Source organism: Stegastes partitus, unplaced genomic scaffold, assembly GCF_000690725.1.
Source record: "Stegastes partitus isolate 25-593 unplaced genomic scaffold, Stegastes_partitus-1.0.2 Scaffold2547, whole genome shotgun sequence".
Classification (NCBI taxonomy): Eukaryota; Metazoa; Chordata; class Actinopteri; family Pomacentridae; genus Stegastes; species Stegastes partitus.
The window spans coordinates 6,855-19,285 of NW_007580278.1; the positions used below are offsets into that span (position 1 = coordinate 6,855).

The 12,431-nt window shown below is 39.5% G+C and overlaps 1 protein-coding gene across 6 annotated transcripts in view; it reads left to right on the forward strand.

The window, feature by feature from the left end:
* The first annotated feature begins 303 nt into the window (after nt 1-303).
* The window catches only part of LOC103375318 (mucin-2-like), a 25,255-nt gene continuing 13,127 nt past the window's right edge, over nt 304-12,431 (forward strand). For 4 of the 6 annotated variants that reach the window (XM_008305551.1, XM_008305553.1, XM_008305555.1 and 1 more), the window contains exons 1-30: nt 304-439; nt 676-714; nt 797-1,064; nt 1,170-1,287; nt 2,326-2,416; nt 2,503-2,609; nt 2,694-2,904; nt 3,006-3,131; nt 4,795-4,912; nt 4,985-5,123; nt 5,220-5,324; nt 5,429-5,498; nt 5,612-5,749; nt 5,855-6,019; nt 6,457-6,551; nt 6,678-6,804; nt 6,892-7,147; nt 7,398-7,447; nt 7,546-7,646; nt 7,748-7,899; nt 8,007-8,145; nt 8,219-8,326; nt 8,858-9,037; nt 9,122-9,361; nt 9,463-9,619; nt 9,790-9,918; nt 10,159-10,309; nt 10,586-10,629; nt 10,754-10,954; nt 11,057-12,344. In XM_008305551.1, the coding sequence (XP_008303773.1) occupies nt 361-439; nt 676-714; nt 797-1,064; nt 1,170-1,287; nt 2,326-2,416; nt 2,503-2,609; nt 2,694-2,904; nt 3,006-3,131; nt 4,795-4,912; nt 4,985-5,123; nt 5,220-5,324; nt 5,429-5,498; nt 5,612-5,749; nt 5,855-6,019; nt 6,457-6,551; nt 6,678-6,804; nt 6,892-7,147; nt 7,398-7,447; nt 7,546-7,646; nt 7,748-7,899; nt 8,007-8,145; nt 8,219-8,326; nt 8,858-9,037; nt 9,122-9,361; nt 9,463-9,619; nt 9,790-9,918; nt 10,159-10,309; nt 10,586-10,629; nt 10,754-10,954; nt 11,057-12,344 (5,192 nt within the window). In that variant the 5' untranslated portion in view covers nt 304-360. Of the gene's footprint in view, nt 440-675; nt 715-796; nt 1,065-1,169; nt 1,288-2,325; nt 2,417-2,502; nt 2,610-2,693; nt 2,905-3,005; nt 3,132-4,794; nt 4,913-4,984; nt 5,124-5,219; nt 5,325-5,428; nt 5,499-5,611; nt 5,750-5,854; nt 6,020-6,456; nt 6,552-6,677; nt 6,805-6,891; nt 7,148-7,397; nt 7,448-7,545; nt 7,647-7,747; nt 7,900-8,006; nt 8,146-8,218; nt 8,327-8,857; nt 9,038-9,121; nt 9,362-9,462; nt 9,620-9,789; nt 9,919-10,158; nt 10,310-10,585; nt 10,630-10,753; nt 10,955-11,056; nt 12,350-12,431 lie in introns of all 6 variants that reach the window. The other 2 variants (XM_008305552.1, XM_008305554.1) reach the window with 2 other exon arrangements.

Here is a 12,431-nt window from a genome sequence, read left to right on the forward strand (position 1 = left end):
TATGACAATCAGGACCTAAATATGAGTGCTCCTTAATTAACTCATTAACTGCAACTCTATGGTAGTTCAGTTGAAAACATGATTTTTTTACCAAAAATTAACATCAACATATAACCTGACAGAGAGAGAGAGTGATAAGATGTTTTGTGACACAGACAGATAAGGATGAAGTGATGTTATAAGCATCCTATTCATGGGCGTGAACTGACATAGAGACAAAAACCACAAAGGTTGACTCGCAGAATGTATCTCATATCCCTCCTAAACTGCAAACACCCAGAGAAGTATATTACATGACCTTGGTAGTGTGGTAGCAGTTGCCTCCACTAACCCTCTCAGGACAGGGACGACCCAGCGACCATGAGAGGATTCAGGATGCTGCTTGAATGGGTGATACCATGGCTCACCCTCTGCCTCGGGCTATCTGCAGCCACCACCGGTATGTAAACTAATGGGACACGATGTGAGCTAAGATGAAACCCTTTTCAACCTTGTTGTCCTGCAGTGTCTATTAGGTGAAAAGGGCCCTATCCTGGGAAGATTTGATCAAATGAATGAGGTTCTTCTATTTGTTTCTTGCACATCCTGGATGATAGAAATGTAAACATAGTCTGCTTTTGTGTGACTCTATAGTAATGTGAAGTTATGATATAAATGTCTTTTTTCTTTTTGAAGTTACCGTTCAGACAGCGACCAACATACCATTAATTAGAGGTAATAATTTGTTTTTTTTTCCAATTTGTTTATACTGTTAACTGCTACGTGTAGTGAATGTGTTTTCATCTCCACAAACTAGAGCTGAGACCCTCTCACAACAGCCAGTTCTGCAGCACATGGGGAAACTTCCACTTTAAGACTTTTGATGGAGATTTTTTCAGTCTTCCCTTGACTTGCAACTACATCCTTACGCGCCTGTGTGAGGGCTATGGAAGCTATGGTGCATTTAACATTCAGCTCCAGAGACAGGAGATAAATGGTTCTATCAGCATTAAGAAAATCACAATGAAACTGGATGGATCTGTGGTGGAATTAGACAACGCATCCATCAAAGTCAATGGCGACCCGTGAGTTTGTTTTGATAATGTCACTTTTATTTGACCGCTGTTAACGCTGATTATGATTGTGAATGTTTTATGATGAAACCGCAATGTTTTATTTGTCCTCTCCAGCGTCAACATACCATACAACCAGGCTGGCGTTTCAATAGCAAGGTCCACAGAGTCCTATCTTAAAATCGAGGCAACGCTGGGTTTGGTCTTCATGTGGAATCAAGGTGATTCCCTCTGGGTATGTGTATTCACATTTTCTTTGTTATATACTGTATATGACTTGACTGGACTAAGTGGCTTAATTATTTCATTTAGCCCATGTTAAATCAAAGTCAGTTGTGTAGGTTAAGTGCTTTTGTAAAGGGCATGTCAACATTCTTGTGTTTCTGGTGATGACAAAATTCATCTGATGAGATGATGTGTATATTGCTGTGTATATATATGTTGCCCATAAAGTTGGAATAAAATAGTTTTTTTTTACCTCTTCTCATGAAATAATTGTGTCAATGCAATTTATTCTTAATAGATAAAGTGTATATCTTCTCAAAACTCATACATACAATACATATCACAGTAAAAATTAAACTACAATTAACTTTTGCAAACAGTGTATTCAGGCTAAGACAAAGTTAAGGGTTTGGATAAATACGATGAAGGGTTTAGTTTCAATCTTTTCAACCTTGGTCATATAACAGGAAACACATATTCGAGCAAATTTCATGCATGACAATGTCCAATATTACTCTTCCAAATGTCACTCAATCACTAATATTGAGTATGACTCAGATCAATGCGCTAAGACATCGTGGCATACTGTCCACAAGCTTGTTGATGGTGTCAATGGGCAGGTTGTCCCACTCTTCGGTAAGAATCCGTTTCACCGGGGTAACTGGGACTCACTCTGTAATCATTGCACCTGGTCAAAAGTGATTACTGATACTGTACATATAGACATAAAAAGAGGAATGTGTCTGAAAACAAAAACTATTGGAACCTTATGGGCAGCAGTGTATGAGAACAGTGCACAATCACTGTTGAGAGATCCATATTGATATTAAAAGGAAACAGAAAATGGTAAACTGTTTGATAGCTGGTAGTTAATACATGGAGAGAGTATTAGACAAAGCCAACTTCAGGCTGAATTTTAAGACTAAAACAAATCACATTCCTATATGGCTGAACACAAAGCTTCACCAGACACTCTGCACAAATTTTAACAAGCAAAAGAACATTGAGTGATTTCATCTGAATTTCTACGCTTTATTCTATTTTCTAGATCGAGCTGGATGCAAAATTCAAGAATCAAACCTGCGGCCTGTGTGGCGACTTCAATGGAGCCCAGATTCATGATGAGTTCATTCAGTCAGGTAAATACTAAATGTTACGCTAAAAATAACTTCAATACTCAAATCAGTCCAAAATTTGATTAAACATTTCCTTCCTCTTGAAGCAGGGGATTCTGTGAGTACTGAATTCTATGCAGCACAATGGAAAGTCAATGGTCCCACTGAAAGCTGTGAAGAAACCGACTCTTCAGCCACACAGACTTGTACAAAACAGGTATGAGAGAATGAGTTTGCTTTAAATGATTTTATATCGTTTAGATCCTGTTTAAGTACATGACATACTGTTGCATATATACAGACAAAGACCTGCGAGAATCTGCTGGCTGGACCTGCATTCCTCAGCTGTCAAGACCTGATTGATACCAACTCCTTCATTCAAGCCTGTGAGGAAGACCTGTGCTACTGTAACAGCAGTACTTCATGCCTGTGCTCGACAATATCAGAGTACTCACGGCAGTGTGCTCATGCCGGCGGGAACCCACAGCAGTGGAAGACCGCACAACTATGTGGTGAGAACAGGAATGAGAATTGTGCATTCTCAAGCTTCGATATTGTTAATGTAGTTTCATCTCAGTCAGTGTTTCTAAATGTAAATCTTTGTGTTCAATAGCAAAACAATGCCCTTTCAACATGGAGTATAAAGAATGTGGTAATCCATGCACTGACACCTGCAGCAACCCTCAGGGAAGCCAAACGTGTGACGAGCACTGCATAGATGGATGCTTCTGTCCATCTGGTAAGTTCTGTGAATGTAAAACAGCCATCAGTAGTTTGTGATGCTTAGTTACCTGAAGGAATAATTTGCTATTCGTCTTCACCAATAGCAGGATAGGAAAAGTTGTAATTTTACAGTCACTTGCTTGAATTAATTCTTGCCAAATAATAGACATCAGTGTGTCTCAGTCTGCCTATTTAATCGTGGGGAAGTGTGTTCCACAAGGTTTCACCCTAGGATCCCTTCTACTTTACTAATAAAATATGTTCAAATTGCTCTGTACGCCTTTATGCTGATGACACTGTTATTTACGTCTCCTTCTCTGATATATTAGAAATTCTGAACTGTAGACAGTTGAATTTCTGGTTCAAAACAGTTTCATACCAACAAACTTGATTTGCATAAGAAAAAGTCCTTCATAATGGTGTTTCATACATGACATGTTCGTTCACGTCCTTTTGACCTGAACATTATTTTTGACGATGGGTCATTGCTTTGAGAAAGTTGAATCCTTCAAACATCTTGGACTTTGGAACAACCCTGAACTCTCCATTAAGCCCTACTTTGAATTTACTACAACAACCCCTCCCCCCCGCCCCAACATATAGCCTTATTGTCTCTTATATGAATTGCTTAACTGGTTCCAGCCTAAATCAACAAAGGCTATTTCACTGGCTCCTCTTTATTTTCAAATGTCTTTATTTGAAATACTCTTTGTATTTGAAACAGTTTCTGGTGTCATATAAATATTCAAAATCACTTAGTCATAGGCCATATCATGTTTTCTTTGTGCTCCAATTGTTTTTGTTTTGAAAGTTGGATGCAGGCAATTTCAATACAAAGCTCCGTCTGATTAAAACTATCGTTCTCATCTTAAAGCAACTTACTTGTGATTTAAATTTGCGCGTCACTCAAATTTTTGGTTCATTAAAAATATTGGAAATCAAACTGCTTCAGATGCTGTTGTAATTGTAATATTCTGGGTCTTTGTAACTGCTTTTTTATTCAATAGCTGAGGTCGGATGGGGTGGATGGAAAGGGGTCAGCGAGTTGTCTGTGTATCTGTAGTGTGTGTTATATAATGTTGTGTTTGTGTGTGTTTTGCTTTTGTGTTTTTAGGACCTACTTGTAAATTATAAACTACATCTCAATGGACTATCCTTTCAATAAATTAAAATATAAATTGTGGACAAAACACTTGTTTTTTGGCTTAGTGTTACATAACAGGCTACATGAACTGAAATCATTCCTGTACAATATTAATGCTAGGTTAACACCCTGATAAATGTCTTATTGTCCTCATAACTTGACGGGACTCTTCGTTATACACTTTGGTCACAATGAGTCGGTGCACAGTTGATGCAGAGATAGGGAAGATTAACAGGTAATTGACAGCGACATCTAAACAAGGTGCTTGGATGAAATGCGGTTTTGATTTTGGACCTAAATAAGTGTATAAATTCATGATTTTGCATTTTTAATTTTGTATTTTCTTTGACGCCCAGTTCACATTTGTGAATGTGTCGGAAATACAGTTAGAAATGGACTGTTAAATTATGGATGCATTTATAACTTAACATTCGCACAGCACTACAAAATGGCGAACACCCTATAAAGTGCACTATGTAGGGTATAGTGGGTGATTTTGGACACAGCCTAAGTGTGTCATTATGTTTCTCCCAAGGGACCGTCTTTGATGACATCAAACAAAGTGGGTGTGTCGCTGTTGACCAGTGCTCCTGCTTGCACAATGGTCAGCCATACAGCCCTGGGGAGTCATACTCAAAAGCATGTCAAAAATGGTAATTTTTACATTCACAACATGTGCTTTTAAGATGGTTTGTGGAGTTGACCTGACTGAACCTTGTTGACAGCACCTGCACTCGGGGTCAGTGGAACTGTCAGGATGTGGACTGTCCTGGTCTCTGCTCCATCCGTGGCGGCTCTCACATTTCTACCTATGACGATAAAAAATACACTTTCCATGGAGAGTGTTCGTATGTGCTCTCCAAGGTATTTCTTTTTCTTTTAACTCAGAAGCAAAATGACAGTAAATGTGAATGAAATAATAGTTTGTAATTAAGTGTATTTTTCTCCTCTTGACTATAGGAAACTAGTGGGACTTTCAGTGTCCTTGTGGACTTGGCTAAATGTGACAAATCTGATAAGGCAACTTGCCTGACTGCAGTCACTCTACTACTGCAAGAAAACGTGGTAAAATATATGAGAAGGCCTATTTTTACAGTTTTCTCCATGTAATATATGTCAGAAAGCATTCAGATATGTATCGTGATGTACCTCCTCACTTTGTCCTGCAGATGGTTGTAGTCGAAGCCAGTGGGCAAGTTTTACATAACAAACAGGTCCCCCAGCTTCCTCTTTTCACAAGTGAGTGGTTGGTTGTTTTTAGTGTCTTCTTTTATGAGATCACAACATATGAGTGAGTTTGCTCAAACTAAAACTATCTCTTTATCGAAGATGATTTTTTTTTTCCTTTACAGATGAAGCCACAGTCTTCAAACCATCCACATTCTTTGTTGTAATCTCCACCACCGTCGGGCTTCACCTTGAGATTCAGCTCGTACCAACCATGCAGGTCTACATCAAAGCCAGTGCTTCCATTAAAGGAAAACTCAGCGGTGGGTTTTTAATCTGGAGCACTTTTGATTAAAGTGAAAAGTATGAGTGTTGAAGTAATCTTTAAATAAAATATTAAATCAATGTGCCTTTTTTTGTTTTTTTAGGACTTTGTGGAAATTTTAATGATGTTGAGGCTGATGACCTCACAGCAAGAAATGGATTGACTGAGGGAACGGCCGTGACATTTGCCAACACGTGGAAGACCAGAACAAGCTGCCCTGATGTGAAAAACATACATGGGGAACCCTGCCATTTGAGCGTAGACAGAGGTAGATCACAGACATCATGCTCCATATTTTAAAGGACTAGAATCATTGATGCCAAATGTGCTTTCAAAATTGGGTGATGTAGTTATTTCTTTGCCATTATTGGTCAAAAACTCCATTCAAACCTTTCAACTTATTGTAGGTCAAATGGCCTGAGAAGAAACTAGATTTCTACGCCTCCGCTTGGCTCCATTTACAGGCCTTACTATATCTAATCCAATCACAGTGTTTTTGACCAAGAACACATAAGTGCAGAATGTGATTGTGCCAAAGGTTTGACAGAGGACTTTCTCTCTGGACAGTGCAGTTGGAGTCCTTTAAATCCTACTTTTAAGCCTTATGCTGTTGGTGAGCTTTGGCTAAAAGCTGGTTGTGAAGTTACACTTTAATATCACTCTTCACAGTGCTCTACCTGTAAACATGCTTGTTTCTCTCTGCAGAGAAATATGCCACACACTGGTGCTCCATGCTGTCACGCCCAGATGGGATTTTTTCAAAATGCCATTCTGAAATAAACCCAGAAGACTATGAAAAAGTAAGCAATAAATCCTAATGCTATTGCCTGCAGCCTAATCTATGCTCATGTATTTGTGTTATTTTACTTCCTTGTCAACTGTGTATATCAACCTCTCATTTCACTTGTTGCTGCTTTCCTCTTCAGTCTTGTCAATATGACAGCTGCGCCTGTGAAAACAGTCAAGAGTGCATGTGTTCTGCCATGTCCTCTTACGTCCATGCATGTGCCGCTGAAGGTGTCTTCCTGACAGGATGGAGGCCCGACGAATGCAGTAGGTTTAAACCAAACTATGGTTTAAATTCAGTCTGTCTTTTTTTATAGTGATAATTCACTAAGCAACCTTTTCTTCTCTCAACAGAGAAATACACAGAAGACTGTCCTCCTAGTTTTGTGTATGACTACAAGATGACAAGCTGTGATCGCACCTGTCGCTCTTTCAGCCAGTCAGACCCAACATGCAGTGTTAACTTTACCCAGCTCGATGGCTGCGGCTGTGCTGAAGGAACTTATCTTAATGAGAAGGGAGTGTGTGTGTTGGCCAAACATTGCCCCTGTCATGTCGGTGACACGATTGTGCACTCTGGGCAGGTCATCAGGGTCCATGGACAAACTTGGTGAGGATTTCAGTGTTTCCTGTGAATCAAAGCAAAACATTTTTAATATTTTTTTGGCATTCTATTAGTTTACTGATGGGAGACAGACATCAATAAAGCAGATGAAAGAGAAACCCTGGGAAATCTTAAACAAATTGTGGGTCACCTAATGCTCCATTTATCCAGAGGTTAACTGTAGATGGAAATTTACTGGTAAAATGTATTTCTCTTGTTTGTCCACTTTTCTTATTTTGCCTGTCTTTCTATGCAGCATCTGCCATGGTGGAAAATTAGACTGTAAAGGACGCCACATAAATGAAAGTAGGTACAAAGCACTCAGATCATCTACAGTAAAGCACAGTATTAGCAACACCAAGCATGCAGTGATGTCCTTTGTAACACACTATCATTGTCATCAGTATGCACTGCTCCAATGGTTTTATTCAACTGCTCAAATGCAAAGCCCGGTGACAAGGGATCCGAGTGCCAAAAAAGCTGCCAGACACTGGACACAGAATGTGTAAGATTGGGATAATGGCTCATGACTGCTTTTAGATATTCTACTCATGTATACAAGAGAAACTGAATCACATATTAAATGAAATGCCTTGTGCTGCACAGGTCAGTAGACAGTGTATCTCAGGCTGCGTATGTCCTGACGGCCTGCTGTCAGATGGTAAAGGAGGCTGTATAAAGGAGGAGGACTGCCCATGTCTGCATAATGGAGAATCCTATAACTCTGGACAATCAATCCCTGTGAGATGCAATACATGGTGAGCCTTTGATGGTGTGGTGTGGAGCTGTATCACTTCACAATTGGTTGTAAGCTTTTGAAACTGTGGATATCTGCTTAATACATTTTTACTATTTCAAATCTTAGCACATGCAAAGGCAGCAAATGGAAATGTACAGATCACGAGTGTGATGGAACCTGTACCATATACGGAGAAGGACATTACATCACTTTTGACGAAAAGAAATTTAGCTTTAATGGGGAGTGTAACTACATCATCTCTCAGGTATAGTCTAAACCGATGTTTAATATTTGTAACTCAAAGTCCATCTTGTGATACTAACATGTGAATCTTGCAGGATCACTGTGGCAATGACAACAATGGCACCTTCAAGCTGCTGACTGAGAATATCCCCTGTGAATCTGATAAAAACACCTGCTCCAAGAAAATCAAGCTCTATTTAGGGGTACATGACTATGGAAGTTAAGTGCATTCACAAATGAAAAAGCAAACCTTATCTCATAATTAGGAGAACAGGTTAAGGTGGTCAACAATCATTATACTTAAAAGATGAGAGGCGATGGTTCTGTTTGAGTTAACGTAGTGAATATGAGCTTGCTTATCTTTGTAAGCGGTGAAAGTCTTCACTTGTATGAATCACATGTAAACTTTTACAAGAAACAGGAATTGTACACCAATCAGTCGCAACATAAAACCACCTTCCCACCTTGCATTGTAATAAGATGATCAGTGTTATTCAGCTGTCAGTGGTTTCAGTGTTGGTGATGGATACAGGGAGATGCACTGTGGGCAGCAGCATGAACCCACGTTCATATGTGCTTACATTTTTAGAAAAATCACAACAAGGAGATGAGGATTGTTTTTTCTTTTATGAATGTAATACACATCACAACACTACGGTATTTAAGTACATTGTGTTTTGAAAATGCTCAAAATGACTGCACAAATACAAATAATTGTGCTTCATGTCTTTCAGAATAATCAAATTGTTCTGTCAGAAGAAAATGTCAGAGTTATCAAACAAAGCAAAGGGGAGGACATACCCTTTAAAGTCCACACTATGGGTGTATATCTTGTCATCGAGGCAGAGAATGGCCTTGTTCTCGTCTGGAATAAGAAAACAACACTCATGATCAGACTCAGCTACAAATTTAAGGTGGATGAGCAGATAATCAGGTTGTCAGATATTTGTTAATGCGGTTGCCATTTTACAAACCAAATAATTCTTGTTTTATCCCAGGGCAAAGTCTGTGGCTTGTGCGGGAATTATGATGGGAAAGTCAAGAATGAATTGAGCACCAGAAACAAAGAAGTGGTGGTTGAAGCCCTTGAGTTTGGAAACAGCTGGAAAGTGTCGTCTAACTGCCCAAATGCACAGACTCAAAAAGATCCCTGCAGTCTGTACTCCCACAGGAAGGCATGGGCAACTAAAAAGTGCAGCATTATCAAGAGTGAAGTATTCGCTGCCTGCCATTCAAAGGTATAAAAAACGTATTGATACAAGGCAAATACTCTCTGAGTTTCTTTAGAAGTACAGTTAACAATCTACTTTTTCAATTCATAATGTCATCTTTCAAAAAGGTGGACTATGATAGCTATTATGATGCTTGTGTGAGAGACTCATGCGCCTGCAATTCGGGGGGAGACTGTGAGTGTTTCTGCTCATCTGTAGCCGCCTACGCAGCAGCCTGTAACGAGGCCGGAGCCTGTGTGAAATGGAGAACTCCCACCATCTGCCGTGAGTTTGTTCTGCTTTCTTTGTATATGCTTATGTGAGGAAACTGAGAAAAAAATACATTGTATGATCTATCTGTACCATCAATATATGCAAGTATGAGTATCTTAATATGATGTAAACAACGATGTCATTCTTTATCTTGTCAATACTCCTTTCTTTTGTTTCATTAGCTCTATTCTGTGATTTCTACAACCCTGATGGAGAATGTGAGTGGCACTATCAGCCATGTGGAAGAAAATGCATGAAGACATGCAAGAATCCGTCAGGAAAATGCTACAATCAACTTCCAGCATTAGAAGGTATTAATGACAAAAAAAAGGGCTCATATGTACATTTTGAAGGTTAGAAATATTCAGTGAAAAGCTGCTGACCATGCATGCTCTTTTCAAGTAAAACTCATAATGTGATGTTTTAAGCTCAGCTGTGTTTATTGGTGTGTTTCAACCACTCAGAGTTGTTCACAAGGTTTAGGCTAGACTTTGTGCCTGAACCTGTACTGTACCAGTTTTGCAATTTACAATGACATTTAACTTTTTAAGGCTGCTATCCAACTTGCCCGCCTGAAAAGTCTTATTTGGAAGAAGTCACAATGAAGTGTGTGTCAAAGGAGGAATGTGGCTGCTATGATGACGAAGGGAACCATTATAAAGAAGGGGACCCCATGCCGTCAAAGGAAAACTGTTACAGCTGGTAGGGCACTCGTCAACATTCTGCAATAGGTGCAAAAGTTAATGGTAACTTTTATAGAGTCTCTAAAAAATAATCAAGTTGCTATATCATAATGCCAACACTATGTAAATCCTAAAACATCTGGCATTCGATAAAATTACGTACTGTCAATTTTAAAAAACAAATAATTAAGGTGACTCTGAAAATACTCAATAGTACAGAAACATAAACCAAGTAAATATATTTTGTTTTTAAGTTTATTCAAGATGAACCTTTCTACTCTTGTTTATCTTTCAGTCATTGTTTCTCGGCAATGAGTAACTGCAAGTATGATGAGCAAAGTAAGTAGAATAAACAATACTATGTTTATGACTGTTGCTTTGATTGTTGTTGCTAAGAAAGCATACAGATTTACTGAAGACACAACAAACATGCTGAAACCATTTCAATTCATTTCTTTTGCAGCTTGCACTTGTTCCTATAAAGGTCATATATACAAGCAGGGAGAAAAAGTCTACGATACAGATGATGGAGATGGAACCTGTCTCACTGCTCTGTGTGGAAAAAAGGGAAATATTATCAGGATCAGTAAGCCTTGCACTACTACTACTACTACTACTACTACTTCTCCAACAACTACATCAGGTTTTGTCTTCACCCCAAGTGGTAAGCATAAGATACTTAAAAACACAAAGCTTAGGTATTCCTTCTTAGAAGATTTGACACTTATGAGGAAATGATAATGGTGTGGTCTTGTATTTTTGACAGTCCCACAAACCACCAGAAAAACACCCATCACAACAACTCAAAAGGCTCCTAATGTTACTACTGAGGCTGTTACAACAGTTTTGACATTCTCAACACCAAGAGTCTCAACAAGGTCCAAAACAACAACATTGCCAACACTCTCTACAGCTGTATCTACAGAAAAACCCAGCACAATACCGACAACAACCCATAAATCAACATCCATTACAGTCATAGAAAGCCCCAGCACAACAAAAGCCATGGAAAAACCTACCACAACAACAATCAAAGAAAAAACTACCACAATACCTGCAACAACCCTTGCATCCACAACAGTCACAGAAAAACGTGAGACAACAACAACGCCACATACCACCACAACAATCACAGAACAATCAACACCTCCCGACTGCTTTGTTTGTACATGGTCAGGTTGGATCAACAAAGTTCAACCTTACTATACTCCAGATAGTGGAGATTATGAAACCATTGGAAACATCACTGATCTAGATCTGAGTCGTTGCAGAAAACCCCTGGAAATACAGTGTAGAGCGGTAAATCACAAAAGTACGCCTTTGAAGGACTTACGTCAGACAGTAACATGCAATCCAATAGATGGACTGATCTGTCATAACAGGGACCAAAAACCTCCTGTTTGTTTTGACTATGAAATACGAGTCAGGTGTTGCCATTATATTTGTGGGACAAGCACAACAACAAACATAGTACCCACAACCAAAGAATCAACGACCGTCACAGAAATACCCTCTGGAACAACAGCAGCAACAACCACAGCGAAAGCTGTCACAACAACCACAATCACAGAAAAACCCATTGTCACAACAATGTTTGTATCCACAACAGTGACAGAAAAACCCTCGGGAACTACAGTAGCAACAACCACGGGAGAAGCTGTCACAACAACCACAATCACAGAAAAACCAATTGTCACAACAGCCCTTGAGTCAACAACAATAACAGCAAAGCCCTCTGGAACTACAGCAGCAACAACCACGGGAGGAGCTGTCAAAACAACCACTGTCACAGAAAAACCCATTGTCACAACAGCCCTTCAATCAACAACAGCAACAGCAAAGCCCTCTGGAACTACAGCAGCAACAACCACGGCAGAAGCTGTCACAACAACCACAACCACAGCAAAACCCATTGTCACAACAATGCTTGTATCCACAAGAGTGACAGAAAAGCCCTCTGGAACTACAGCAGCAACAACCGCGGGAGAAGCTGTCACAACAACCACTGTCACAGCAAAACCCATTGTCACAACAGCCCTTGAGTCAACAACAGTGACAGGAAAGCCCTCTGGAACAACAGCAGGAACAACCAAGGGAGAAGCTGTCACAACAACCACAATCACAGAAAAACCCATTGTCAC